This window comes from Chenopodium album, chromosome 16 (assembly GCF_948465745.1).
Source record: "Chenopodium album chromosome 16, dcCheAlbu1.1, whole genome shotgun sequence".
In the NCBI taxonomy this organism is placed as follows: domain Eukaryota; kingdom Viridiplantae; phylum Streptophyta; class Magnoliopsida; order Caryophyllales; family Amaranthaceae; genus Chenopodium; species Chenopodium album.
The window spans coordinates 31,449,908-31,477,774 of NC_137849.1; the positions used below are offsets into that span (position 1 = coordinate 31,449,908).

Genomic DNA, 27,867 nt, shown 5'->3' on the forward strand with positions numbered 1-27,867 from the left:
AATTTCCAATCCATGCTTAGGTTGCCAAACATTCTTTATTGTTGACAAGAAAGCATTAGAATTAATAGAGCAATCCGTCCAAACCTTCCCTACAAGCCCTAATTCCACCCTCACATCCTCCTCCTCTGCATCGCCTTCAATCCACTCCACAACATCCTCCTGTTCATCCTTATTCAAGTTTACAATTATAGTATTGCTAGCGGAATCAATTTGAGTATTTTGGGTTTTATTCGAGTCTTTTTCTAAAGATTTTTCTTGTTCTAGAGGAGGCAATTGATCAGTATTCGACTTGGCCATGATAGGATTTGATTCCATGGTCAAAAATCAAGCAAAAACAAAGAGAACCTTCAAGAGAAGGAAGCCCTAGGAGAAACCTAGACAAACCCTCCCAAGGAAAACCTAGAGGAAACTAACAGTATTCTTAGATTTTATTTTGTTTATAAAGAACTAATTACAATGATAGCTTAATACTAGCTATTTAAAATTATTGTGCATGACACGGAAATTAAACTATTTACCCAACTCATATCGTCGTACTTCAACTTCAACCTAACATGAGTAACATCACAAGTTGGTGGTATATGCACAATTGTTTCCCGCTACACCAATGCAATTTTGAACCGAATATACCTAACCCGAATAGACCTGACGCTAACAGACCTGGCGCTAACAGACCCAACCCAACCTCTATCCGGTTATCCGAATCGACACCTTTACTCATACCGTCTCGTACTCGACTTCAACCTAACATGAGTAACATCACAAATTCACGGTACATGTACAATTGTTTCCCGCTACACCAAAGAAAACAAGAAAAAATGGCACATCTTCCCTCATCCCTTCGTTCTCTACTCAACATCATCCATCGTACTTGGCTTCTTCCCAAACCCTCTTCTTCACTTCCTCTTCTTTGCAGACCCTTTTGCTCTAAACACTCCTTAAACCCTACTCAAGCTCTCAATTCTCAATCTTTTCCCTCTTCAAATGGTACCCCTTTGATTTGAATCTCCTTTTTTGATTGATTTTTACTCCATTTGTTTTGTTTCTGACCTCAATTTCTTGTAATGTTTGCAGGGAATTTGCTGATTTTGAAGCATGATGAACGAATTTCTGGGTCTTTTGAGAAAACCCATGTGGCAGTTTCGAGTACAATTGCTGCCATTGTTACTTCCATGGGTGGTCCTCCTGCTGCTGTGGGTATTATTAGGTTATCGGGGCCGTCTTCGGTGGAGATTGTTCGAAAGGTGTTTCGGCGAATGAAGGAGAGGAAGAAGAAGAAGGAAGAAGAGGGTAGTTGTTTGTGGCAGCCTAACAGCCATGTTGTTGAATATGGTGTGGTTTTGGATCATCTTGGCAACGTTATTGATGAGGTAATTAAGTAATTTTTATTTTTATTTTTAATCAATTTAATGTGGGAATACATTGCAAAAGTAATTTTGAAGGAAAAGTGTGGAAATTGCTACTTTTCTTTTGTTTGAAATGTTAGGGATTAACAATTAACATAGTTATTGGAATTTGGAAGTTTGGCTTTTTATACAACATTAAAGCTACTAATTGGGATCTCTGTTTTTGTAGACCTACTAATGTTAGCAAACATGTGCTGCTTGAATTATTTTTAAATTTCATAGAAAGTTATTTGGCATAGGATTATACGTTGAGTTGGGAATCATTTCAAAGTGTATATCTATGGAAAAGTAAAATGAAGAACACTATTGAAAACTAAAATAGTGGAAATTACTTCATTTAATTTGTTTGGATGTTTAATGAGGAAAAGTATTGAAATGCAAGTGAAGAAGGTATCCCGTGATTTATATTGAGAAGTGGTAACAAATGTCAGGATTCATGGAGTAACATAGAGTTTCTCAATTATTGGACTATATCAAGGATATGTAATAATTCATTTTCCTTTGGAGCAATGTGCCAATGTTAGATGAAGCAACAAGGTCTATGTGAGATGAGATGCCAACATTTTGCTGTATTTGTGGATAATGTCTTATCATAGGATGAGACATTTTTTGGTTTGTAATGCTAAATTGGAGTATGCTGGTTTTTATGCTAAGTCAGAGTGGTGCAAAATTAAATTCATGTGGCAGCTACGTGAGGATGTAGTGACATACGATTCTTAAAAATTACCTCTTAGTGGATGGTTTACGAATCTTGGTTCGAAATTGACCAAGATATAATTTACAAGACTAAGGCTAGTCTCAATGTCTGTACTGGAGATCTAGTCAAGTCTAGTCTCTATGGCTGAATGGTGACCATGTGTTGTTGTACGACCATAGTGTGCCTAAGGAAAAATTCTATTAGAAGACTATTAGACTAGCATTACTATACGGGTCATAAAGTTGGACATTTAAGAAAGATCATGTTTAGAAGATGGGTGTAGGTCGTGTTGTAGGAAATGTATTAAAAACATGTTGCTGTGATGGATGTATTGAAACACTTTGAGGGATAGAATTAAATCTTAGGATATTTGTGGGAAAGTTGGAGCTGCTAACGCCTAGCAATAATGAAGATAAGATATGGAAGAACTCACTGCGTTTGTTTGGGTATGTGTGACATTGATGGCAAACAAGAGTTTATTAGGAAAGTGAAGAGTTGTGACATTATGTATTTTATAAGTTGTGGGATACCAAAGATAGATGGATGGATTTAATAAATAAATGGGTTTGCTAAACCTTGTAGCACTAGATAGAATGGAGGAAGAAAATCTCAGTGGATGATTACGTGAGAGAAATTATTGGTTCATGCAACTGACCCTATCCTTTTAGGAATAAGGATTTGATGTTGTTTTAGTAGTATTGGAATTTGGCAATTTAGTTTTAAATACAGTGTATAAAGCTGTTAGTCAGGAGATTTCAGCTTTTGTAGACCCACCAATGTTGGCATACAGGTGTTGATTAATTCCCAATATAATTTAATGGAAAATTTTATTGGCACAAGCTTAAATGTTGAGTTTCTCATATCATTTTTGAGGATTGCTTGGTGACATCCTCTTTGTTTGGCGAGCACAAGGTTGTCTATCATATTCTTGCTCTAAACCTCCTCTAAAAGCGCATTTAGTTTTTTATAATCACTTGTGGCTGGAATGTTTGATGTGAATAATTTTATGAAAATATGTTTAAATGCAAGCCAAATTAGCAATGTACTCAAAGTACTCACCAAAAATTATATTACTTCTGTTCGTAATTAATAGTGATATCTATTATTTTAGGAAGTCGGAAAACAGTTGTCATCTTTCCTAGTATACATAAAATTAGATATGCCTTAATCTAAGAGATAAGGAGAGGATGAGTACTAATCTCTGTATAGCCATGTCGGATTGGATTGTTTCCCAGTTTTACCTTTGCCACTTCTTTCTTTCCCGTTTCCTCATGTAGTGGAATGGTGCGTAAAATTTTGTTGTGTTTCCTAGCTACTCCCTCTGTTCCATTTTTAAAAAGTATTCAATTATCGTAAACACACAATTTTATCATAGAGGAAAAAATAATGTAAACACTGGGTCCACATGCTTTCTTTACTGCTGTATATTTTAGAGAGGAGAACCTGTTTCAATTGGGATAAAGTTTTATATATACTCTCTCTCAAAAGATGAATAAAGTAAAGTTCATAGTGGAACAAAGGGAGTATTTTAAGCCTATATAACTTCACATTGAGGCTTTAAGCATGCTCTGTTATCTGTTGTATGTGAGTAAGCAGGCTATCTTAAGATAGAAATGGATTTTTGCTAGGTTATAGTGGTTCCTATGCTGGCTCCAAGATCATACACTCGTGAGGATGTGATTGAGCTCCAGTGCCATGGTAGTGAAGTATGTCTTCGGCGTGTGCTGAGAGCTTGTTTAGATGCCGGTGCAAGACTTGCTGAACCAGGTGTGAATTTTGTCAGTTTAAAAGTAATATTTGTCATTCTGCTGCAAGATCTTTCTTTTCTTTGTTGCTTTCTGTAATCAAATTATCAATTAGTTCATAGGTCAGTGATAAGCTGATGATAGTCATGACACCCTTGAGAAGCCTATTGTTAAATTGTTGAACATCATGAAGTAACAATCTGCAACCAATTTATGTTTTGCTCACATGACACAAGTTTGATATACTATGATCAAATGTCAGAAAAATTGCTGAGTGGGGTTGTTTTGACTTTTGAGGGGGAGCTTTAATGATAATGGAATTGCAAATCCCCCAGAGGTGACAGACTGCATATCCAGTCTTAAGGGGGAGCTTTTATGATAATATCAAGATGAGAGATGAGATTAACTTATCTGCAGGAGCTGGGATGTTGTTCAGAAAAAAAAATCGCTAAAGTACATGTTCGTATGCCTCACTTGTTTATTTGTAAAGGTTGATATGATCCTTGATTTGCTTGACCTCTTTTGAGGAAGGTGTACGAATCATAGGGGGAAAAAACCACAAGGGTGATCGCGGTGTGTTGATGTGTGTTCTTATCTCTAGATACACGGTTCTCTTATTAATGATGAAAGGTTATGGACTTATGGGGCTTTAAGTATCTTGTATTTCTGGATTTTAGATATACTATCAAAAGTTCCACCTAAGCATTATTACTCTCCCAGCCCTTAATAAGAGCCCCATTTCTCCTGGATTTAGGAGAGGAATTGTAGCCGGGTATTGTTGATTAAACTTTAACAAAAATAAAGTTAGTGGCCTAGAGGGAATAGTTTATTGTTTTTAGTGGAGGTGGGAGAAAATATAGCGGGGTTACAGGAGTATTGTTGATTAAAACTGAAGATGGGCCCCACCCAAATGAGGAATTTCTATTCTATAACACAAATGAGAATATATAATGATTGCTTATCTTTAAAGTGATCTCCATACAGTTTCAGGGACATCTGGTTTCAATATGCTGTCCGTGAAAATTTCTTTGTTCTCTTTGTCAGGCGAGTTTACTCTTCGTGCTTTTCTAAATGGTCGCTTGGATCTCACCCAAGCAGAAAATGTGGGGAAGCTGATAACAGCAAATTCTGTGGGCGCTGCTGATGCAGCACTAGCTGGAATCCAGGTATGGTTTAAGTATTAGAATATTCTTCTATTGTGAATTCTTTTAGTTTCTGAATATTGTTACAAATTATTGTACTGCTTTTGACAGGGGGGTTTCTCACATCTTGTCAAGTCAATCCGAAAGCAATGCATAGAATTGCTTTGTGAAATTGAGGCGCGTCTTGATTTTGAGGACGAAATGCCGCTTTTGGACTTGTTATCAACTAGAAATAAAATAGATGCTATGGTAGAAGATGTACAAAAGGCACTGGAAACTGCCAACTATGACAAGCTTCTACAATCAGGACTGCAGGTGATGATTTGCTTTTCAGCAAAAGTTTGGGACTGACATTCAATTCTTCATAATCTGTGTAAAATACTTAATGTCTTGATTTCCCCCACTCCTCCTGAAAAGGCTAGTAGTATCTTTTACATCAATCTTTTTGAAAATTTTGTGATGAATGATCAGGGTGTTTCTATCTTCACTTTAACCTATGATTGCTATGAATCAATGTTACTGTCACATGTTTGCAATATAGGAGTTTCCTTTTATCTGTTCAATAATATACAAAACTCCATTTGGCAGTGACCTACTGACCTGATATTGAGTAACTCCTAAAGCTTGGGTTTCTGTTACTGATTTTGTTTTGAAATTTTTATACTAGAAAAGTCTTAGTTTCTCTGCTTTATGTTTTAATTACCTCACCTTGCTTAGACCATATATATTATTTACCAAATTTCAGTAGTTGATGGTTAATGCCTTCACAAATATGTATCCTGTTTGGTCAAATACATAAAAGGCGTAGCTTTCCCTCAATATAAGTATTGAAAGCATAATTTAGTTCTGAGCTTCTGATTATAGCTACAGGCTTACAAGAGCTACAACATTACTTTATCACTTTTTTCTTTTTTTCTGCAGTTGATGAAATTATATTTGCAAACTGTTTGCAGATTGCAATTGTCGGCAGGCCTAATGTGGGAAAGTCAAGCCTTTTGAATGCTTGGAGCAAGGTACACAAAACAGATTCTTTGCCCATCTAATGAACTATGCCTCCACATTCATGATAATTCTTGCTACTGTATTTGGGTTTAAAAGTTGAGTAGTGTATGGATGACATGATTTCTTTCCCATGAATGACAAGTAACAAGATTAGGTTAAATTTTAGGATTTTTTGACAATTACCACTTACTATTGTTGTCGTTTTAGTAATTACCACCAACAATTTTTTTTTTTTTTTTTTTTTTTTTTTTTTTTTTTTTTTTTTTTTTTTTTTTGTATTCTACCACCTACTATTTTTAAAAACATGAAAATTTCCCACCTGATTGCCTACATGACGTCATTGTGGGCTCTACCGACGATTTTTTTTCAATTTCATTCCTTTTTCTAACCTTGTTCTTCGATTTTTTGAATTGCAAATCTAAATTATGCAAACAAACCATTAAAGTACCTAATTTACAAAATTGGGGCTAACTATAGGATGGTGTTCATCATTTAGGGTTTTGAAATGTAATTAGGAGTTTATGATTTAGTGATTAATTTATGAAATTGAGACTATTTTGCATCGATTTAACGTATTATGTCTCAATTAGTACCGAAATTGATATTATTGTTAAGAAATTGTTACTAATTATTGATATGAAAAATTTGGGCTCATATGTATTTTAGGGATAATTTAAAATCAACTGTTTTTCTAAATTATGATTTACAATCCTAAATTGAGCATATCATATATATTAGTTCTATATAGAGTTAATCAATGTAAATAATGCTTAATTTGAAAAATTATCTCAGTTTGAAAAATTCCCCAAATTTGAGATAAACCCTAAATGAAGAACAACATATTATAATCGACACATATTAGTGATTTAATTTTGTTCGTGTGAGTTTGAATTATGTTAAATCGACTAGTAAATGCTTTTCCCTAATCTAATTTTAATTTATATTGAAAAAAAATCATTGAACATGAGAATCGAGGAAGAAGAAGGCATGATGACGTCATGTATGAGAATCTGGTGGGAAATATTCATGTTTTTAAAAATAGTAGGTGGTAAAATACAAAAAAAAAAAAAAATAAAAAAAAATAAAATTGTAGGTGGTAATTACTAAAACGACAACAATAGTAGGTGATTATTTCCAAAAAATCCTAAATTTTATGCTTTTGACTGCTTGTTTGGATCTACAATCTTTTTCTCCAATAAATATCTCATATTTCAAATTTTAATTTGCAATATGTTTGAATTTTTAAATTCGATGTTCAAACTAGCTATAAAGAAGCTCTATAAGAATTTCAAAAGACCTTTAAGAACATACTGAATCAAATTCATTGAGTAAAATGTAAAATATTATTCAGATTGATTTTTGTTTTAAATACAAACTTTAACAACTTGCTTTTGTCTGAGCTTTAGCTGTTCCACAAATCCCACCTATTAGCTAGCACTCCTAGTTTTAGAAATTAAGTAGGGAGAAAAAGCTTGCCAAAAGGGTATGTTAAAATGATTAAGAGTTACAATAATTAAGAGTCAGAGCTACAGAGGAGATATTACCTTTCATCTTGAATCAATAATGAAATTGAAAAAGTTATGTTATCATGCATGCTTTACTCTTGTAAGATGTCAGGGATCTGTGCAAGGTGTGTGATGTTGGTGGCGTTGTTGATTGTAATAGCTCATAAGATGTGTTTCTATAAATTTGACTTTGAGAAGATGTATGATCTCTTAATCAATTCATCTTGGTTCTGGAAAAAAAATAAATAACTGAACCTCCAAACGAGGTTCCATTCAAAGTAATGTTGAGGATGCAAATATGTATGCTGGCTGAGCATTTGTAGTTTCTATGTTGAATGAGGTGGCGATTTTGTAACTCAAGTTTTAAACTTATAGCTGAGGGATATATGAGGCATGAATGCTGCTCAAATATTTATGTCCTTTTTGTAGGGTTATTTAATTATTTTACATATTTATGAGCGTTCTTTGATTCATCTCCTATTTTGATTGGTAATCTGGTATGATTCATGCTAAACTGATTGGAATTACATGGCTTAATTCCTTATTAGCATGCAGAGTGAGAGAGCTATAGTCACTGAAATTGCTGGGACAACTCGGGATGTTGTTGAAGCCAGTATTACTGTTCAAGGAATCCCTATTACCCTGCTTGATACTGCTGGAATTCGGGAAACTGAAGATATTGTGGAAAAAATTGGTAAGCGCATCTATTCTATTTTATGACAGTAGCTTAACAGTGTAGCTAGATTGATATTGTCTGTACTATTTGGTCTTGAAATTAAAAGAGAATATCAATACAAAGTACATGTGTGTGTGTGTGTGTGTGTGTGTGTGTGTGTGTTTGTGTGTTTAATTTTTTATTTTTTAGCGTTTGCTGGTTATGTATGGTCTAATCCAATCTCTTTTGTTGGATTCATTACTATGGAAGCTCTTAAATTGATTTATGTTGATTGTAGTCAACTTGAAATGTATGTGCATATTTTTTGATCCATTGACTTGGATAGAAAAAAAAAAAATGCCTAGGAAAACATGTTACAGAAATAAGAAGACTGCGACGCTGGTAAGTGGTAACAACTTTGGCACTGATGGTTGTGTGTCTTTTTTCCTTGTTCATTTAATGGGCTGAGGGCTTATGTTTTGCAAAATGCTGAGTGCTTGAGCTGGCTTTGTTAGATACATTTATAGAAATCTATGTGTGGATAAGCCATTGACGAGTTATAAAAAAATTAATAATAATGATAAATAAATATTAATTACTCCCTCCGTGTTTTGATAAGTGTTATAATTTGACCAAACACGCATGCCGAGGCACGACTTTGACAATTAATTTATCTAATTATATGTTAGTAAAATTATAGGAAAATTGTTGATGTTATGAAAGTATACATTATAACGAATCCAACAATGTATAATACAATAACATTTGTTTTTTATATATTAGTAAATTAATCAAGTCAAAACCATTATGTGAATAGTGAAAAAAGGTAAATTGTAACACTTATTAAAACACGGAGGGAGTAATAAATAAATAAAAACTCAGCCAACTAAAACAGAATTTAGTTCTATTTGATTAGCCTCCTAATTCCTAAATTATATAATAGGAATTCTGCCGTCTAAATGGTTTAAAATATTGAGCTGCATTAACTTGTTTTGACATTTTTGGTTGCAGGGGTAGAGAGATCTGAAGTTGCTGCCTTGGGTGCTGATGTCATTATTATGACAATTAGTGCTGCTGATGGTTGGACAATGGATGATAACAGGCTTCTGAGTAGAATTCAATCTGCTAAGGTCTCTCTCTAAACTATTTAGTACACCAATGTGGTAATTCACAAAATGTCTTCCAGCTTGTTTTGCAAACTGTAGCTATCCATAATGCTCTGTTATTTTCTGCACTTGTTATTAATTCGTACTTGATTGTGGGTTGTTGCTTTTCCTTTTTTGTGCAAATAAACAGGATATGAGATCTTTTACACCAATGATCCTTGTCATCAACAAGATAGATTGTCTTCCAGCTGCATGTGCTGAAAGCTTCAATGTCGAAGATCATCTTTTTGCTAGGTGTATATCTACATGTGCTGTCACTGGTGATGGACTCGAAGATCTGGAGAGGGCAGTATCAGAGGTTGTGGGTCTCAACAGCATTACTTCTGGGGGGCGAAAATGGACTATAAACCAGGTTAGCTACCTTTAGTTTATCATACTACCTCATTTTCATATTTTTTGCAACTTTGGAATATTTTACATCTCATAAATAATACCCTAAAGTTGCAAAAATTATTAAATGGAGGTAGTATTATATTAACTCTGCATTGTTCTTTACCTTTGGTTTACCACCTCCTTCCTAGCTCATAGAAGGCAGCCAAAGATGGAAGGGGAAACAAGGATGTAGAATATGTAAATAATGCTGTATCTTGTTAGTGTGTAATTTCAACCTCTTCAAAGTAAGGATTCATTTGGAAAGGTTCCATCCCCTATACCCGCACTCATCACCATCTGATGAGGAAAATTATTTAGATAATGCTTTACTTTCACTCTTTTGGCTTCAGTTCTGTTTTTCACTCCCTTTCATATTTACTACTAGACAAAATCTGCAAAAGCTTGAAATATTCCTCAATGAATGTACCACCTCTCTTGGTCCAAAAAGTCCCATATGAAATCCTCCTTTGGCATTGCTTCTCTTTTTCATTCCCTTTTGTATTTACTACAAGACAGCATTTGTAAAAGCCTGCTACGTGTCCTAAATGAATGTACCACCTCTGTCGGCCCAAAAAGACCCATATGAAGTCAAGGAGTAGCAATTTGCTATAGGTTTGGAATACTGGAACTTAGATCTGATGTAAAAATACGCTTTAAAGATTGTGTTAGTGACAGCAACTAACACAATATACACAGAAAACTATTTTGTGTCACTGCCCAGCGATAGTGCTACATCCACCATGACGGTTGATAAATGCTATTATGAAGTTGATAATAGTGCTGGTGGTTTGCTAGCCCTTTGGTCATTCTTTCAACTAACATTTAATAGGGTGAACTGCCTGGCTCTGTTAATGTTCTGCATCAATGAAACCACTATGTAGAAGTAGAAATTTCCTCCATTAAGTCTGCTTTGGCTCTCAAACCCGTAAAGCCTTTCTCTGACCAATTTTTCAACTTGTAATAATAGTGATGGCAAGAAAACTTCTCATGACTGATTTGATATGTTGTAGTCTAATAGCTTGTAATATATGTGCTTGTGATATTAATTTAAAGGTCAGCCTTTTCCTTGTAATTGAAACTTAAGGCTATGTTTTTGGAAAAAAAAGGAACTGAACAGGTGATCTTAATTATTTAGATAGATAAAACTAGTTAATATTCAAAGCCCTTCACTAAATTTGAAATCCAAACCCAGGAAACCTTTTTAATTTTATCCTATGCATCCTAGTCTTCTTTCTTTTGTACCTTGCAAATTCAAATCAAGTGGCCTTACCAAATCTCAAAAGTAAAGATACATTTTGCCTGGAATGACCTTGCACAATTTTGGCATTAACTGGCATGGGCTCAATCTTGGCATGGAACTATGGGTTGTCTGTACTTGGCGAATCTTTTGATATTATGCCTGGCTGACCTTTTGGACCGAATAATTTATTAGCTATTTAATTCAACTGACAATAAAATGTCCCACCTGTGGCAGTCTGTCTCCTAGCTTGATTGCTTAATGGACAGGTCATGTTTTTTCCTACCTGCATGGCTCCACTAGTTGCTACAAACGCAATCGTTGTATCTTTCATGCTTGTTATACACCTGTTCTGGCATAGTACTGCTCTGTTGGCTGCTAAAATATGTATCTTTAAATATTTCTATATTAGCTGCTTGTATTTTATCTTTACATGTTAAATCAATTGACATTCGTTTGATGATCTAACTGAGATTGTTGCATTGTCAACAGAGACAATGTGAGCAGTTGGTACGTACCAAAGAGGCTTTATTGAGGTTAAAAACATCAATGGAAGAAGAACTGCCGTTGGATTTCTGGACAATTGATTTGAGAGAAGCAGCATTGGCTCTAGGCCAGATTAGTGGCGATGACATCTCTGAAGAAGTTTTATCAAGTATCTTCAGTAAGTTTTGCATCGGTAAATAAATAGCTCTCTCCATGTTTGTGCCCTTAAGTTCTCCTTAGCCATCCTAGGTAGTAAGCCGTGATAAGAGACACTACCAGCTACCTCTGTAGGGTATGGTATATTGGTGCTAGTGTGCTAAGTTAAAGATTAGAAAAGGTGTTCTGACAAAGAGAGGGCTGAAAGAGGGTAGAGTTTCTTTTACCCCTCAAATTTTTTCCTTTGTTTGGTGGGGAAGAGGGGTGGTTGTGGTCTGCGATTTCGGCTGAGAGGTTACACCATTCAGACTTTCTTTCTGCAGTGTAAATGTCAATACCAAGGACCTTATTCTCTCTCAGTATTGTTCTAGTTTGCTGCAGTCTTAATAATCATGTTATCCCTTGTACTTTTTGAGCAAGAAATACAGCATTTTGACAATTAGGTTTGCAAATCCATAAACCTCGATTAATTGTCTTACATCTATTTTGACATGTTCCGAAAAAATTACTTCTTTGAATACATTCACAGTTTATAATTAGAATTTATATTTTGCCTTCAATGGATTATACAAATATGTTAAAATAGTTTTTAAAACGTTACATATTTATTCAAGTTTGAACAAGTTTTAAATACTTATAATGAAACATAAACAAACATACAATGAACTTAAACAAGTTGTTCATTAACGTAACTAAGTCGAACATGAATTAGTCCAAGCTTGACTCATTAATTTAACAAGACTAGGGGCCTGTTCTGATTTACCTGAATTGAACTGATTGGAGCTGAACTGAACTAAATTGAATAGAGCTAAAATGAATTGTTTATGAGAGAAGGAAATAGGAGTTGAATTGATTGGAGCTGAACTGAACTGGAATTAAGATGAAGAAAACAGGCCCTAAGATTTTTTTTTTGACCTTGTTTATTAATTTAACAAATGGGTTATAACTGAGTTTGTTCACAAGTAATCCATAAACATAATAGCTTGCTGATACTACTTGTTCAGTGTAAGGTAAGTGTTGGGACTTTCAAGTAAAGAGATCATAAACTTAACAAATTTGTTACAATGTGACAATTAATTCAACAAAATATTCAAATATTATTGATGTACTCATCTAATATCACCTGGATTTCATACAAACACCATTTCCTTGACTTCCAGATCATAAGATGAAATTGCTCCTTATCAATTTTAGCTCTGAAAGTCCAATCTTCAATTTGAAAAAGTTTGGAGGTTGCATTATTGCACTACTCAATAAAGTCTTCCACCATTCTTTTTTCTTGACTTTTTTGTGCTGAATATAGTTTATGACTCAGAAGATCTTAATTTTCTCTTCAGATTTACACTAGTTTGATTTAGGAATCTATTACTTAAAAAAATAATATTATAATTAATTCGAGATGATAAAAATTTAAATGTAAAGTTTAGTATAACTAGTTCAAAGGTTTTTACTCCATAAGTTTAGACCATTAAAATTAGTACTTGTATAATTTTGTATTGACACACAGTGAAGAGATTGTAGATTGAAAATTATATCATAATGTCACATCAATTTTACCTATTGACAACTTCAAAGGTGCAATTTTTTTGTTGACCCTTAAAAATCTTCCAACGTACACTTTTTTTTTTTTTTTTTTCAAACAAGTGGTATGCGACATTGATGTACTACGTATTATTAGTTTTGCATATAAAAATAAGAAACCAAATGTTTTTATCGAGACTTAAATAGCTTCTATTTATGTGGATGATCAACTAGCTTAGTTGATTAAAGTTTGGACTAATGGTAATCAAAAATTTGTTAAGAGTACATAAGATGAAGCAAGATTAAATTGGAATAATAATTGGGCATTTATAATGTTTGTAAAAACCATATAAAATCATGAATTCAATGCTTCTCACCAGCTCCTAAGGAACTTCAAACTTCCGTATGACTTGTACTATAACGTGTATTCATAATTTCATATGGTTCTTTCTTTCGTAAGTGTCAATGTAAATTAACCGTAACTTTGTAACCCTATTCCTAATAACTTGACCACAAAATTGCACATCCAAATTACAAGTAAGTATATAAAATTGTAATTACAAAATTTAAATCTCAAAGATTTTTATTTGTTCGAATATAAAAATAAATTGCATATATGGTCCATTGCTGAAATTTGGACCTAAAGTAAGGAAATTTTAGATTTTAATACCTCACAAAAACCCGAAAATGGTTTTTAACACCCCCATAAAAAAAATTTATTTTAACACCAGACAAACTTAGAAAAAATTGGTATTACCACCACTTAACGGATTCCGTTTAGGAATTCCGTTAAGTGTGGTCCACGGTGACACGTGTCACCATTTTATTTGTTAAAAAAAAAATAGAAAACCTAAAATGAACCATCCCAGCCACCACCACAGCGCCACCATCGCTCCATCATCGCCCTCCCCCCAACCCACCACTGCCCTCCCCGAACCCACCACCGGCGGCGCACTAGCACTCCCAACACACCTGAACCCTCCCCCTCCCTTTCCCGCAACGGTGTCGCCCCCAAAGCCCACCAAACTCAAAACCCTCCTTCCCCAAAACAACCACGAATCCGGCCACAAATGGTCGAAATCGGCCGATTTTGTGGCTGAGTGGCCTTAATCGGACGATTTCGGCCATTTGTGGCCGGAATTATGGTTGTTTGAGGGATTCGTGGTCGTTGAGGGTTGTGGGTTTGGTTGTTTTTGGGGCCGATAACGGTTGCGAGAAAGGGAGGGGGGGGGTTCAGGTGGGTTGGGGGAGGGAGGGGGAGGAGACGCGCCGCCGGTGGTGGCTTCGGGGAGGGCAGTGGTGGGTTGGGCGGAGGGCGGTGGTGGCGCGGTGGTGGGGCAGGGGTGGCTGGGGTAGTTTTAGGTTTTTTATTTTTAATTTTTCTTTTTATTTTTTTTTTTTTTCTGTTTTTAGCCAATAATAAAGCGACATCTGGCTTTATGGGTCCACTTAACGGAGTCCTAAACGGAATCAGTTAAGTGGTGGTAATACCCATTTTTTGGAAATTTGTATAGTGTTAAAATAATTTTTTTTTTATGGGGGTGTTAAAAATCATTTTCGGGTTTTTATGAGGTGTTAAAATCTAAATTTCCCCTAAAGTAATCATAGATCAAATATTCAAATCACATGAAATGACAAATTGCTAATCATCTCATTACATTAGAAAATGGATTAACATTTTCTTGAATCATATACATTCCTGTACACACACAACATTACCCTAAAAGCTAAGGGGTTGTTTTATATGATGCAATCAAACATGCTTGTTGAATTCCTCTGCTTAGAACTCGAAATAAGGGTGGATGATGATCCATCAATTACCCAGTTTATTACGACGTAATCATCACTCTATACGGATTAAACATACTCACAATGACACAAACTCATACATATATTCAAGTCGAATCAACCCCGTACAACTTTTAGAAATCCCGGTTCGCATATAATCAAGCCACCTCGATTACTCTTGGAGAGCATGAATGAACAGCATGCGCGACTGTTAGATAGATGTTGTCTTCCCCTATTGAGGATGTAAAATCGGATGCATGTAGCTTCTCGATTACCACTGGCCCTGGATTTGCTAAAGCAAGCTGCATAAACAGAATGCCAAAGAAGCATGTCAGTGTACTTTAGTAGCAAATTCTGTTAGTATAAATTTACATTTATAACTTGTTATATTCTCTAAGACAAATTTAGACCAATATGTCACAAGTAGAGGTAGTAAACGAGTCATTCAGATCAAGTTCAGCTCAGCTCATACTTAAATGATGATTCATTTTGTTCAGGATCAGCTCAGATAAAGTTGTTTACCTGAACATTTCTTTTCTCTAGACTTTTGTGCAACTCTTCTAAAGCATGGATGCCACTGGTATCAATGTCGGTGACAGCTGCATCAACCCATGAAAGAAAATAATTGTAAAGGTGTTGTAGTAAAAATTTCATTTGCAGTTATCAGTCTTCTATTAATCAACATACTAAATAACTTACGTGACATCTCTACGATTAGAAACTGGATCCTCGGTCTGTACAGCTTTTTCCTCTTCTCTTCCTCATCGACTAACCATCTCAATATCCTGCACCACAAAAACCAGACATAAATCTTTGAGAAACCAGACTACTCTGCCTCAAATTTTAACTTCTGTACAGATGGTATCAGAAGTTCATTCGAGACCAAAGGTGTAGACTCGAAAATTTTGATAATAAGACTTTTTAGCACTTCCTGTAGAATATGTTCATGATATGAAATTCTTACTTCAGATATTATTCTGATTGCAAGTTGTGGAATGATTAGTCTATTCCAATAAAAGATATAAAAGGAATACAAAAGAAAAAGAAATAATTATATTCTCTTAATGTGTAAAGCTCAAAAAGGATGATGTAAAGAAGCATTTTTTTTAATGTGCTTGTTCCTTTAGCTATTATTCTAATGAAATTTTTAAGGCCTTTTGGATTAGGGTAACACGACGTATAGTTTTGATCAACCTTAATGATTTTTTAAGTTATTTTTGGCAAGGAAGAATCAAGCGAAAATATCTAAACAAAAATATAAAAACAGAGAAATATAATTAAAAAAAAATTACCTCTCCTTAATGTAATTTGAGTTGGAGAAGTAGATAGCCGAATCAACTCTAATAACCAATATACCGGGAATATCAGCTGCTTCAGGATACTGCTGAAGATTTCTGTAAATCGTTGTACCTGGCAGATTGCCCAAGAGTGCTGTTCTTGGCCTAGTAACTTGCAAGAGGATTTTCGCAAAGGATATAACTACCTGTATGTTCATACCATGAAAAGCAAAATTAATTTAACAAAAAACTCATAACAAAAGCTAACAGGGTAAAAAAAAAGGCAGAAAATCTTTAAGAAACCATACCGCGATCAAAAGACCAATCTCAACAGATGCAAATATGACACCAAAAAAGGCGCCCATACATGCAACAAAGTCGAATTTATCAATCTTCCATATAAGAATAGCAGCCTCGTAATCAATAAGGTTGATGACGGCAGATATGATGATGGAAGCAAGAATGGCATTTGGGGTGTACTTAAAAAGCGGTGTTATAAACAACAGAGTTAGGAACACGATGACTGACATAACGATGTTAGAGACTGCAGTTTGACAGCCTGCCATGTAATTCACTGCAGATCGAGAGAAGGATCCTGCAAGAGATAAGCACATATATCAGATGATTACTTAAACTGTTACATAAAAGATTATCATCAAAATTTTATAATATCAGGAAAAAAAAAAAAAAAAAAAAAAAAAAAAAAAAAAAAAAAAAAAAAACATTTTACTGATCTTAAAATTCTGTTAGCTTCAAATTTTAAGCATTTATGTAATTACCAGTGGCAACATAGCAGGAAGTCATTGATCCGACAACATTCATCGCCCCTAAAGCAACCATTTCTTTGTTTCCATCTAGTTGGTAGTCCTTCATAGCTGCAAATGTTCTTCCTATTGCTGTGGCTTCCTGTACAAAAATTACATGGAATACTTTCAACAGACATTAAAAAGGGACATTGTCTGAAACACCTTATGTTTATAAAAATATATATTTTTTTAAATCCAATTTAACATTTTCTTAGATCAAAGTGATCTGAAAGCTTAATATAAGTATATAACCTAATTTAACCATCTAATTTTCACCAAATTGTCAATCAAAGGAGAAAATGATGATAGCTTTTTTTCTCAATTTAACATATAAGGTAATTGTTGACAATTTTACTCGATAAATACGAGAACATGATAAATGACCAGTGCATTAAGGAGGATGACTTACAGTTAGTGCTATCATACCAGCCACAGAGCCAATTTTGAAACCTCTCAGAAGATTATCTCCTGATAAATATAATAGATGCACCGATGATGGGTTAAGTCCTTTTTCTATATGATTCACCTACAGCCGAAACAATATTTAATCGAATCAATAATCTTTTAAATAAAGTTCCCGCTCTTTTCTGTATGTTACAAGAGATAAGAGAGGAAAGGTAGCTTACAATTTCTACTCCTTTCTTTTCTGCATGAGTTATAAACACGAAAAAAGTGGATAAAATGACTGAGATCAATGGAGCAATTGCTGGCACCCAAAACAGTTTCTTGTTTTTCTTTCCCTGAAGATTAGATTTGATCCAAAGTCAACAAAATCTTACTACAAAATGGAGAAAGACAACAGCTGAAATTGAATTAAGTGTAGTTCTTACAATCATCTTAGCGAAAAGAAGGAAGGCCAGAAAGACTGATCCTATCAGTATCGTCTGCCAGTTCCACTTCAAGTAGCGAAAAATAGAAATAGTTAGTCAATTAGACTACTTGTATAGCAGTACGTAAAAGAATAACTTCGTATTTACCCCGTGATGAATGGACCCGAAAACTGACTTTAAGACTGAAATTATATCTGATTTCTTTGTAAAGTGCTTTCCCTTGATCCCAAGAAATCCTTTAAGCTGTTGCAACGCGATTGTAATTGCAGCTCCACCCATGAAACCAACAATAGCCGCGTGGGATAGGAAGTCGATTAAGAATCCTAATCTGATGACATGAAAAAAAGAGGTGAATTATATGTTACACTAGTTATATGTACAAAAGTAAAATCAATAAATTACAGAAGAGTTATTTCAGACCTGAAGAATCCGAGGGTCATTTGAGTGATCCCTGCAAAAAATGTTGCAGTGAATGCAAGTCTTCTATACTCCACGGGATTTTTAGTAGGATCGATTTCATTCTGAATCAGAGTTCCTAGTAAAAGAGAAACAACAGCAACCGGTCCAATGGCAATATCTCTTGAACTACCCATGCAAGCATATATCAATGGGGGTACAAAGCTGGAGTCTGCATTAGTTTACAACATATAAACAACACGGTATATAAGTAATAAATAAATATCACATGTTATGATAGTAATTATAGTCCTAAACAAAAACTGTAGTAGTAGTCGTCATAGTAGTAGAGCATACATAGTCCATACTCAGGGTCGAGGTTTGCAAGTTTCGAATATCCAATATCCTGTTACATACACCGGAAAATCAAGATTATTGTCACACATGCAAAATGACACTTGGATAACATTTTTAAACAATGAGGTACAAAAAATGAATATTAATGCATACCTGAGGGATGCAGAGACTGGCAATAGTGAGGCCGGAAATGAGGTCACCTCGAAACTTCTTGAGATTATAACCTCGGCCCCAGTCAAGTATAGGGAAGACAGCATGAAGACCAAGAATGAACTTCCGGGACTTAGACTGATCTTTGAAATGTCGTAAAGGGTCATCAGCAAAGAATGTTTCTTTCACGGTGTAAGTGAACTCCTTAAACAAGTTCTGCTTAGATGGAACACCGACTTTGTGGTGATCTAAGTCTGGGTTTTGGTTATGACGCTTAGAGGATGGCAGGCTAGCCATATCGATCTCTTTGGTATCGGCCTCTCCATTTGTTGGAAGATTGGCCATTGAAGTGTTTGGGAGAACAACTAAAAAGGGGTGGTGCTAATGCAATTTAAATCTGTAACATGTAACATTCATAGTGAAAGATCAGTTGCTTAAGAATATTAGTATGAAAAGTATGCAAAAGAGAGAAAAAGAAAGCAAACAAGTACAAGAAGAAGTAGAAAACAGAGAAATTGAGCTAAGCTGGAGAAAGTGATTGATTGGAGTATGCTACAAATTGCAAAAAACCAAGAGGGTCTCAGAGCTTTATAAGTTCTGTCAAAGAATAACTAGTCAAAAGTCTACATTTTGGCTTGAAGAATTTTCAAAATTAAAAAAATGGGTGGATCAGAAAAATAAAATTGAAAAAAAAAAAAAGTACTATTAGACTAATTAGACCACGGTAGGAGGATCAAAATTCCGAACTTAATAATTGATTGTACACACTTTCTAATTTAGCAAGAACCGTACATTACTGTCATTGGTTAACATATTCTCTATTGCTTAGTATTTAAGCTCATTCTAGATTACGGAGGGGTGGTGTTGACCTAAACATGTAGGTGAAGTTGTTGGGGTGCTTCATGCCCTATCTTAACAGTACTTATTATAACAGTTTCCATCACTTAGATGTTTTCAAATCATGTACGAAAAGATATACAATTATCAGAAACAATAATCTTTCTACTAATCAGCTGAATTACAAGCCTATGAGTATGTATGTACATTGATACATTCTTATGTGTCTAAACATTTTTTTTTTGATAGTTGACTTGACCCACATTGTAAGGTTGTCATTGTATCAAACTAACAATCAGATTAGTTGAGTTAACTAGTTTGAATTCATTGAAGCATATCAAACTTTAATAAATTTTAAGTCAATACATGTTTCAGATACAACCTTCCCCATAAAAGGAGGTTTCTGCACCCCACAAATGCCATCTGTAATGACATATGCAATTACTGAGACAAAATTTGCTGTAAAACTATAACCAAACATTACATGATTATTTGTGTTAAGTTTCTACTGTTGTTTTTACAATGACCTTATTGTGGCAAGGTATGTTGCACCAACCCCGTGGGTCGGAGTTGTCAAATGATCGATTCCCGTGTATATTTTATATTGGTGTTTTTTTAGGGTGTTTAGAGAGGTAGACGGACAGGTGATGAGAATCGATTTCAAAATGTTATACAATCGGGAGGGGAGCTCTAACCACTTGAGCTATCCCTCACTCTTAATTTGTGTGGTGGTATCTCATATGATTAATGTAGTGCAAGTTTGTGGCGATATTTTGATAGCCACTTAGGTAAGTGGTCATAAATTGTGTGAATAATGATGAATTCGTCTGTAAAACTGTAAATAAGTAAGTACAGCCTATGTTAATTAATTACCATGATAACGAATTTATGAAGTCAGATACCATCTCTCGAGTGGTAACGGAGAAATGAGAAAATGGAGAAAGAACGACTAGACATAAGATTTCCTTCATAATAAATTGCAATTAATTAATGTGGTATAAGTTATTGGTTGAAAATGAATCAATGACATAAGATTTCCTTCTTAAATTGCAATTAATTAATGTGGTATATGTTATTGGTTGATAATGGAACTCTTGGTAAAGTTCTAGTACTAGGTGAATGCAATTGCATGACTAAGGTAAGATACTAAAAACATCATTATCATACAGAATTAATCACCTAAACAAGTTTCTAGCTAATGGAATGAGATTAATATGACTTTTACTGTTAACATAAGACGGGTAATTTTTATGAATGACCTTTATGGCTTTACACATTAAAAGGGCAACTCAAGGACATAACCAAGGTGACTGAAGCCATATTATTGTCTACACCTGTCTTATACAAGAATCTACCTCGACACAACAATAAAGACAATACTATGGTATTGCGTAACAATCAAATCAACAGCCTAAAGTAGGAATTGTAAGCAAAAGGTTAAAATATACTTAGCCAAAATTAGCATAAGTTCTTAGCTACAAATGGGGGGTAGTTACTCCAGTAAGAAGCTAGTTTGATGGAGAATAAAGAGAAGTGCAAATTTTGTAAAATAAATTTAAGGAAAGTGACAAGCACACCTGCATTCCATGATTCATATTATATGCTTTTCATTCAAACCATTAATAGTGGGGGCTCATTTGATCTTTTCCATGACCTCCAAAAGTTCTCTTCTCCCCAAAATAAATTTAAATAATTATAAAAATAACTTATGATTCTTAAATATTTAAAAAAACATAAAAAATAAATAAATAAATAAATGGTACCTTTTTTTGTATCTCCAAATTGAGCACACTTGACGGCACCTGTAAGTCTGGAAATGTAAGTAAAAAATAAATTAGGTTAGATCCCTAAAAAAAAAAAAAGCCAAATTTTTATATGCGAAAAAATAAAAAATTATGACTAATTATAGTACATTGTAATAAATCGGATCCTTTGGAAGGACTAGATGGTTCAATTTGTAGATGGATGGTTGTGACCGTGTGACTCGGGGGAGTAGGGTGGTTTTGGTCTTTCTATTTAGATCACGTGTTTTAATCTGAAGATGGGAACGGAAGGAAAAAGATTAGAGAGGATTCGTTTTGAGATTTGGCATTGTAAAATGTAAACCTATGTTTAGTTTTTTTAATGCAAGAGAAAAAATGATGGAGGTTGTGTAACAGAAGAGATGGAAGAAATTACCTGTTCATGATTTATTGTCTTGGTTCAATGAACCTGTTGAAGATTAGTGAATTGCACTTTTTTTTTTTCCTTAATTTGCACTTTTAAATATCTCTTTCCAAATCTCTCTGACTCTCATGTGATGATTTGTAACTTTTATGGAAATAAATTGAGTATTAAAATGGAGCATATAGGTTCTAGAAATATAAAGTTAGAAGAAATATTCTAAGATAAATAATGGGAACTTTTACTCTAAGATTTTTTAAGAGAAATGTAATGGTAAGTTGGGTAAATGGTATAGAATTTCGATTGTAATAAGTGTGATTTAAAATTAGATATAAATCAGATTGTTTTTAGAATTTTAGTGTATAGAGAGTCGTTAAGTAAAAATAAGGTAAATAACCTGATTTTTCTACTTATTAGCATCTATAAAAATTAAAGTTTGTGCAAAAAATAGTGAAGAATTTAGTGGCGTTTTTTATTAAGAAAAAAATAGATGCAACAAAAAAGTTAGCTATTTATAGTACGATCACTTTTTAAATAGGGAATTTATTGACTAACATATACTTACATACCTAGTACTCTTGTCTTTGTATTGGGACCAGATTACGTGCAAGATTCATCCCCTAAAGTCATGCAACCCTAAAGATTTCTATTGCTTTACAATTTCTTTTTAAAGGGTAATCTTGTTAAGCACCTAGCAAAGAACCAGGGTGGTTCTTGTTTATCAATCCTAAACCAAGCCAAAAGCTAGAAAATTTAAACTCAAGATCTGGATACACTGATGTTACGATAGTAATCTACTAATCCATACACGATAATATGAGATATTATATCACTGTACCGAAACTAGATCAGATCGATGATGTTAGGAACTTAGGATCAAATTCATATTGGATGGATATAATTGATTCCAACCCAATCCATATTGGATCGGTTTCAAACGATTTCGAGAAACTTTCTACCTTTTTAATTTTTTTTTTCTATAATCGTATACTGCATTTCATAGAAGAAAAAACAATATACAATACTTTATTTTTGCTGAACTGAAATTATTTTGGGAAATTCTCTTTGATGAAATCCAACTTTTTAATTTTCTAAGTGGTAAACGTTTTAAAATTTTAGTATCAATGATAAACCTAATTTTTTTTATATTTAGTCAACTATAACATTGATGATAAATTTTAACTAGATATTTAACCACAATTAGTTAGTTTTTTTTTTTATATTTATTTTTGAAATATTGTTTTTAATAAAGAAATAACCCATTGTAGACACCCAAATGTGTCTCCCCAAAACCAAACCCAGTGATGAATACCTTTTGCGTCGAATGATATCGAACGAGGTGAAAGTGTGAAAAGTCAAGTGTTGTGGTTGGTTTTTATTAAAATTCTTTCTTTTTGTTTTCGAAAAACAACTCTATTTTATAAAAACAGCCAATCCAGTTTAGTTTGGTCCAGGACAAGGGTCCAATAATAGTGTAGTTGGATGGGGACTTGCAAAGAGCTTTCCAACGATATATTATAAGCCCAATTCCGATGAATAATGAGGAAGTTATGGCCAAAATACTAAACTGGGCCCGGTCTGATCATTACATGCGGCCCAATGATCTAGGGGAGGGCCCAATGTTAATTATTATTCCTAAAGTTATTAGAATTAATTATAGTCTTCTAGAATTCTCTAGAAGGTTCTCTTTAATCCTAATAGAATTAGAATTAATAATTATATATTTTGATAAAGTTTTATTTGGAATAAAATATTATTTTATGAAAGATACGATTTCAGTTTCATACGGACTTTACAAATTGATTTTGATTCATATGTGGACTCCGTGTTGAAAGCGCGTAGAAGTCCAGGCTGTCGCCAGACGATAGGCCTGTCGCCATGCAACAGACCTTTTCACTACGCCACAGACCCTGTCGCCTGGCGACAAGGTCGGTTTTGCAACGACAGAATGGAGTTTTATTCCTTATCAAATTCTACCTATTTTCGGACTGTTTTCTTATAAATAGGGTCCTGAACCTCCGTTTTTATTCATCATCAACAATCATCATCAACTCTCATCAATCATCTCTTTCTAAACCTTCCCTCTTACAAAATTCCGCATACATTAGCACTAGACACACCTAGCCAAGTTCGAAGTTGCCTTCGTCCTAGACGTGAAAGGTTATAATTTCTGAGGGTTTGGTCCCTAATCTCTATTTCAATTATTTAATTTAATTGTTTGATTTTATATTTTCCTTGAAGTTACTAACGTGTGTATTTTGTTATTAGAAAGAGATACGAGGCATCAAAGTATGTAATCTTATTGCTCTATTCTTGTAGAAAGCATGTTTAAATTTGTTTAATTCCTAGTATCATGTTAGGATGTTATTATTGCTTTCTAGTATCATGTTTAGAGTGCCTTTTACTCTTTCCTAATAGCATGTTAGTATCATGTTAGGGCTAAAGCTTTGATTTTTATTGTTTAGTGACATGCTAGGGTTTGTTATTAATCTTGTTAGTATCATGCCTAGGATCTTGCTAATATATTTAAGCTTTATTATTAACATGATTATGATAATTATGATTGTTTTTATGATTATAATTATGATGATTATTATGTTGCTTGATATATATTATTGTTATTGCTTGATCACACCTTTTATGCATGTTTAAAGGGAATTTGTACTTGTAATCACGCTTAATAAGATAATTAATAATCTTGTTTAGGCTAATATGATTATAATTCAAGTGATCGCCAATAATAGTTTTGTTTGTGCATTAAATTCAACCAACATAGATTAAACAGGTTTAGGGTTAATCTGTTGATTGCATGCTAGTCAGAAAGCGCACATGAATACGAGAAGAATGAAGTAGAGGCCTATTTAGGGCAGGTTCAATCTCTTTTAGGTTGGATTTGTACCTTCATCCTCGAACCCTATTTGGTTCAAGACCTTTTGGAGTTGACGATATCCTGGATCGTTAAGGGTGTAATCTTCACCTTGTAAACGGTTTGCAAGTTCCTAAAACTTGTTGGCGACTCTTTTGCTCTAGCTTCTTTCCCTTTGGACGCCACCATGCTTAAGTGTATGATCATAGTGGGGTTCAAGCTTGGGGTTAATGGCTTGAAATATTCCCTACACCCATTAGCCAGTCACCTCTCCGCCACCCCTATCCCTACCCACGCCGGCGCCCAGCCCCACCTTCATCGGTGCACCGTCCTCCTCCACCCCTAGCGACGCCGACCTCCCCCAACCACCACCGAAACCACCTTTCCTACCAAGCCACCCACCAAAACCAGCAACAATAAGTTTGTAGGTGGTGTGTTTGCGAATTAAAGGAGGAGCAGCAGCAGAATTGCTGTTATTTCGATGGTGCTGAGGTTGGTGGTTGTTGAAATCGGGGAGGAAAAGGGAGGAAGGTGGCCAGAATGGGGAGGAGAATAGAGAGGGTGGTCATAATCGGGAAGGGGAAGGGAGTTGGTGGCCGGAATCGGGGAGGGGAAGGAAGATGGTGGCTTGAATCGGGTAGGGGGCGGTGGTTAGGATTACTGGGATGTGGGTCTGGGAGATGTCGGGATGGGGGAAAGAGATAAGGTGGGGCAGGGGAGGATGGGCGTCGTCGGCCGAGGATGGGGGAGGTTGGGCGTCGCCAGCTGAGGATGGGGGAGGTCGGGCGTCTCTGGAAGAAGCATGGCCGCCGGTAGGGGAGGGGCTGCTGGTGGCTAGGTTGGGTGGGTGAGGGGTTTAGTTTTGTTTTTTTTTTATGAAAAAATATTTTTATAATAATTTAATTTTTAAAAAAAAATAAAAAAAAACTAATTGTAGCTCAGTTAAGGATTTTATTAAAATAACAATTATCAATAATTTAGATTTACCATTGATAATAAAATTTTAAAACATTTACCACTCAGAAAAATAAAAAGTTGGAGTTCACCCAAGAGAATTATTTTTGCTGAATTTAAATTACTTTTACTGAACTAAAATTATTTGTACTTAATTGAAATTATAGAATACCTTATTATTGCTGAACTGAAATTAGTTTTACTGAACTAAAATTATTTTAACTGAACTTAAATTACATATATTGAATTGAAATTATTTTCGCTAAACTTAAATTATTTTTTCTAAACTGAAATTAATTTTATTAAACTAAAATTAAACAATACCTTATTTTTGGCTGAACTGAAATTATTTTTGCTAAACTGAATTATTTACTGAATTTAAATTACTTTTATTAAATTGAAATTATTTTTGCTGAACTTAAATTATTTTTACTGAATTAAAATTAATTTTACTGTTGTATTTTTCTTTAAAGGTACTGAATTTTACTGAACTGAAATTATTTTTTACTAAACTTAACTTATTTTTACTGAACAGAAATTATATTACTGAACTGAACTTATTTTTATTGAAATAAAACTATTTTTACTAGAACTGAAATTATTTTTACTTATTATTTTTTTAAGATAAAATGAACGGGGCCTAAATAGTAAATATTGATAAGTATACTTCCTCTATTTCTAAAAGTTTTTCTGAACAAAAATTATGTTTATTGAACTGAAATTATGTTTACTAAACTGAACTTAATTTTACTGAAATGGAAATATTTTAACTTAATATTATTTTTTAAGCTCAAGTGAACAAGGCCTTATTGAAATTTATTAGTCCTAATTGAAACTTATTATTATTATTATTATAAAAACCTACAAAATCAATCAATTTACAAGAAATTAGTCTGGGCCTCTACCCCTCTAGCTATAACAAACCCAATCCTGCTGAAGATGTGATTATTATTATTGTTGTTGTTGTTGTTGTTGTTATTATTATTATTAATCATAGGGAGCGACATCTCGCATATAACGATTTTTCCAAACCCATTCAACTTTGAAAGGGACTAGCTTAATTAGCAAGAAAATGGGCAACACAACTCCCCTTTTACATAGACAAAAATAAAATTGGTACACTAAATAAGGATATCCCTTCTTCAAAATAAAAAAAAATAAAAATTAAATTTAGGAAAGGATATCCCCTAGCACAATATCTAAAGTAGCATTTTTCTTGGCGCCTTTGGACAAATGATCAATAATTACTCTGCAATCTGATTCAAGGATTACTTCAGGGAGGTTATTATTACCAATAATTGTTTTCTTAATACTAATAATGTTAAGTTTGGCGGTGAGATAGAGTAGTGTATATGAGAAGAACAAGTCTCTAATAGTGAGTTAGTGACACATTTCTTAATTTTTTGAAATATAACTAACTAATCTATTTTACTCCGTTAAACTAATTAAAAAAAATTCTAACTAATCTATTATAATCCAAAACTATCTAATCAATCTATCATATTCTAAACTATCTTGAATAGGATAAAACATATAGATTATTATTATTATTTTTTTTTTTTAGTATAAGAATTTTGTAAAATGTTATAATACTTTAACTATAACGGTACAATTTATATGATATATAGTATTTCCACAAATTTTTATATGCGGCTTGTTGTAATGTGCGGTAGGGGTTACTTGAATTTCTCTGTTAGGGGTTACTTGATTTTTCGAAGTTACTTGAGTTTCTCAGTCAGGGTTACTTGAGTTTTCCGGGGTTACTTGAGTTTCTCGGTCAGGGGTTACTCGAGTTTCCAGGGTTACTTGAGTTTCTCGGTCAGAGGTTACTCGAGTTTTTCTGTCTGGGGTTACTTGAGTCACAATTTTTTGTATGCAGCCTGACCGAGAAACTCGAATAACCCCTGACTGAGAAACTCGAGTAACCTCCGATTGAGAAACTCGAGTAACCCCTGACTAAGTAACTCTTAACCGAGTGAACCCCTCGAGTAATCCCTGTCTGAACCCCTCAAGTAACCCTTGACTGATCAACTCAAGTAACCTCTGACCAAGTAACTCAAGTAACCCCTGACTGAAAAACTCAGGTAACCCCTGACAAAAAAAACTCAGATAACCCCTGCCGCATGGTATGGCATGGTGCACCAAAAAGTTGGTGTAGTATTTCATATTATATGACAAATAATTAAATTATTAAGATTGAATTTATTGGAACTTATTAGACCTAAATTATTAGACCTTATTGAATTTATTAGAACTTAATATGTTAAAAAAAATACTTACTTGAATAAAAACTTAAGGTTAAGGAGATTCGAACACCCAACCTTATATAACAAGGATGATTATTTAACCATCT

General features: G+C 34.1%; 2 protein-coding genes across 2 annotated transcripts; one reads left to right on the forward strand and one right to left on the reverse strand.

Moving 5' to 3' along the window:
* Positions 1-788: 788 nt before the first annotated feature.
* On the forward strand, positions 789-12,047 carry LOC145585111 (uncharacterized). Its single transcript, XM_081641848.1, has 10 exons — positions 789-987; positions 1,075-1,370; positions 3,732-3,870; positions 4,893-5,014; positions 5,102-5,305; positions 5,944-6,003; positions 8,053-8,191; positions 9,164-9,282; positions 9,449-9,670; positions 11,420-12,047. The coding sequence occupies exons 1-10, from the start codon at positions 819-821 to the stop codon at positions 11,612-11,614; spliced, it is 1,665 nt and encodes a 554-aa protein (XP_081497974.1). The 5' UTR covers positions 789-818; the 3' UTR covers positions 11,615-12,047.
* Positions 12,048-14,722: 2,675 nt separating this feature from the next.
* LOC145586365 (sulfate transporter 1.2-like) lies at positions 14,723-19,455 on the reverse strand. The gene is made up of 13 exons (XM_081643185.1): positions 18,698-19,455; positions 18,545-18,593; positions 18,212-18,419; positions 17,939-18,119; positions 17,792-17,857; positions 17,588-17,701; positions 17,371-17,487; positions 16,935-17,061; positions 16,464-16,750; positions 16,171-16,361; positions 15,578-15,663; positions 15,401-15,477; positions 14,723-15,180 (listed from the first exon to the last, which is right to left on the reverse strand). The coding sequence occupies exons 1-13, from the start codon at positions 19,037-19,039 to the stop codon at positions 15,037-15,039; spliced, it is 1,989 nt and encodes a 662-aa protein (XP_081499311.1). The 5' UTR covers positions 19,040-19,455; the 3' UTR covers positions 14,723-15,036.
* Between the last annotated feature and the right edge of the window lie 8,412 nt (positions 19,456-27,867).

Coding starts and splice junctions, on each gene's coding strand:
- LOC145585111 (XM_081641848.1), top strand. CDS start 819: ATGGCACATCTTCCCTCATCCCTTCGTTCTCTACTCAACATCATCCAT. Junction 5,306..5,943: donor TTCTACAATCAGGACTGCAG/GTGATGATTTGC, acceptor AACTGTTTGCAG/ATTGCAATTGTCGGCAGGCC. Junction 9,283..9,448: donor GTAGAATTCAATCTGCTAAG/GTCTCTCTCTAA, acceptor GCAAATAAACAG/GATATGAGATCTTTTACACC.
- LOC145586365 (XM_081643185.1), bottom strand. CDS start 19,039: ATGGCCAATCTTCCAACAAATGGAGAGGCCGATACCAAAGAGATCGAT. Junction 18,594..18,697: donor CCAGTCTCTGCATCCCTCAG/GTATGCATTAAT, acceptor TGTATGTAACAG/GATATTGGATATTCGAAACT. Junction 16,751..16,934: donor TTCCTGCTATGTTGCCACTG/GTAATTACATAA, acceptor TATCTCTTGCAG/GATCCTTCTCTCGATCTGCA.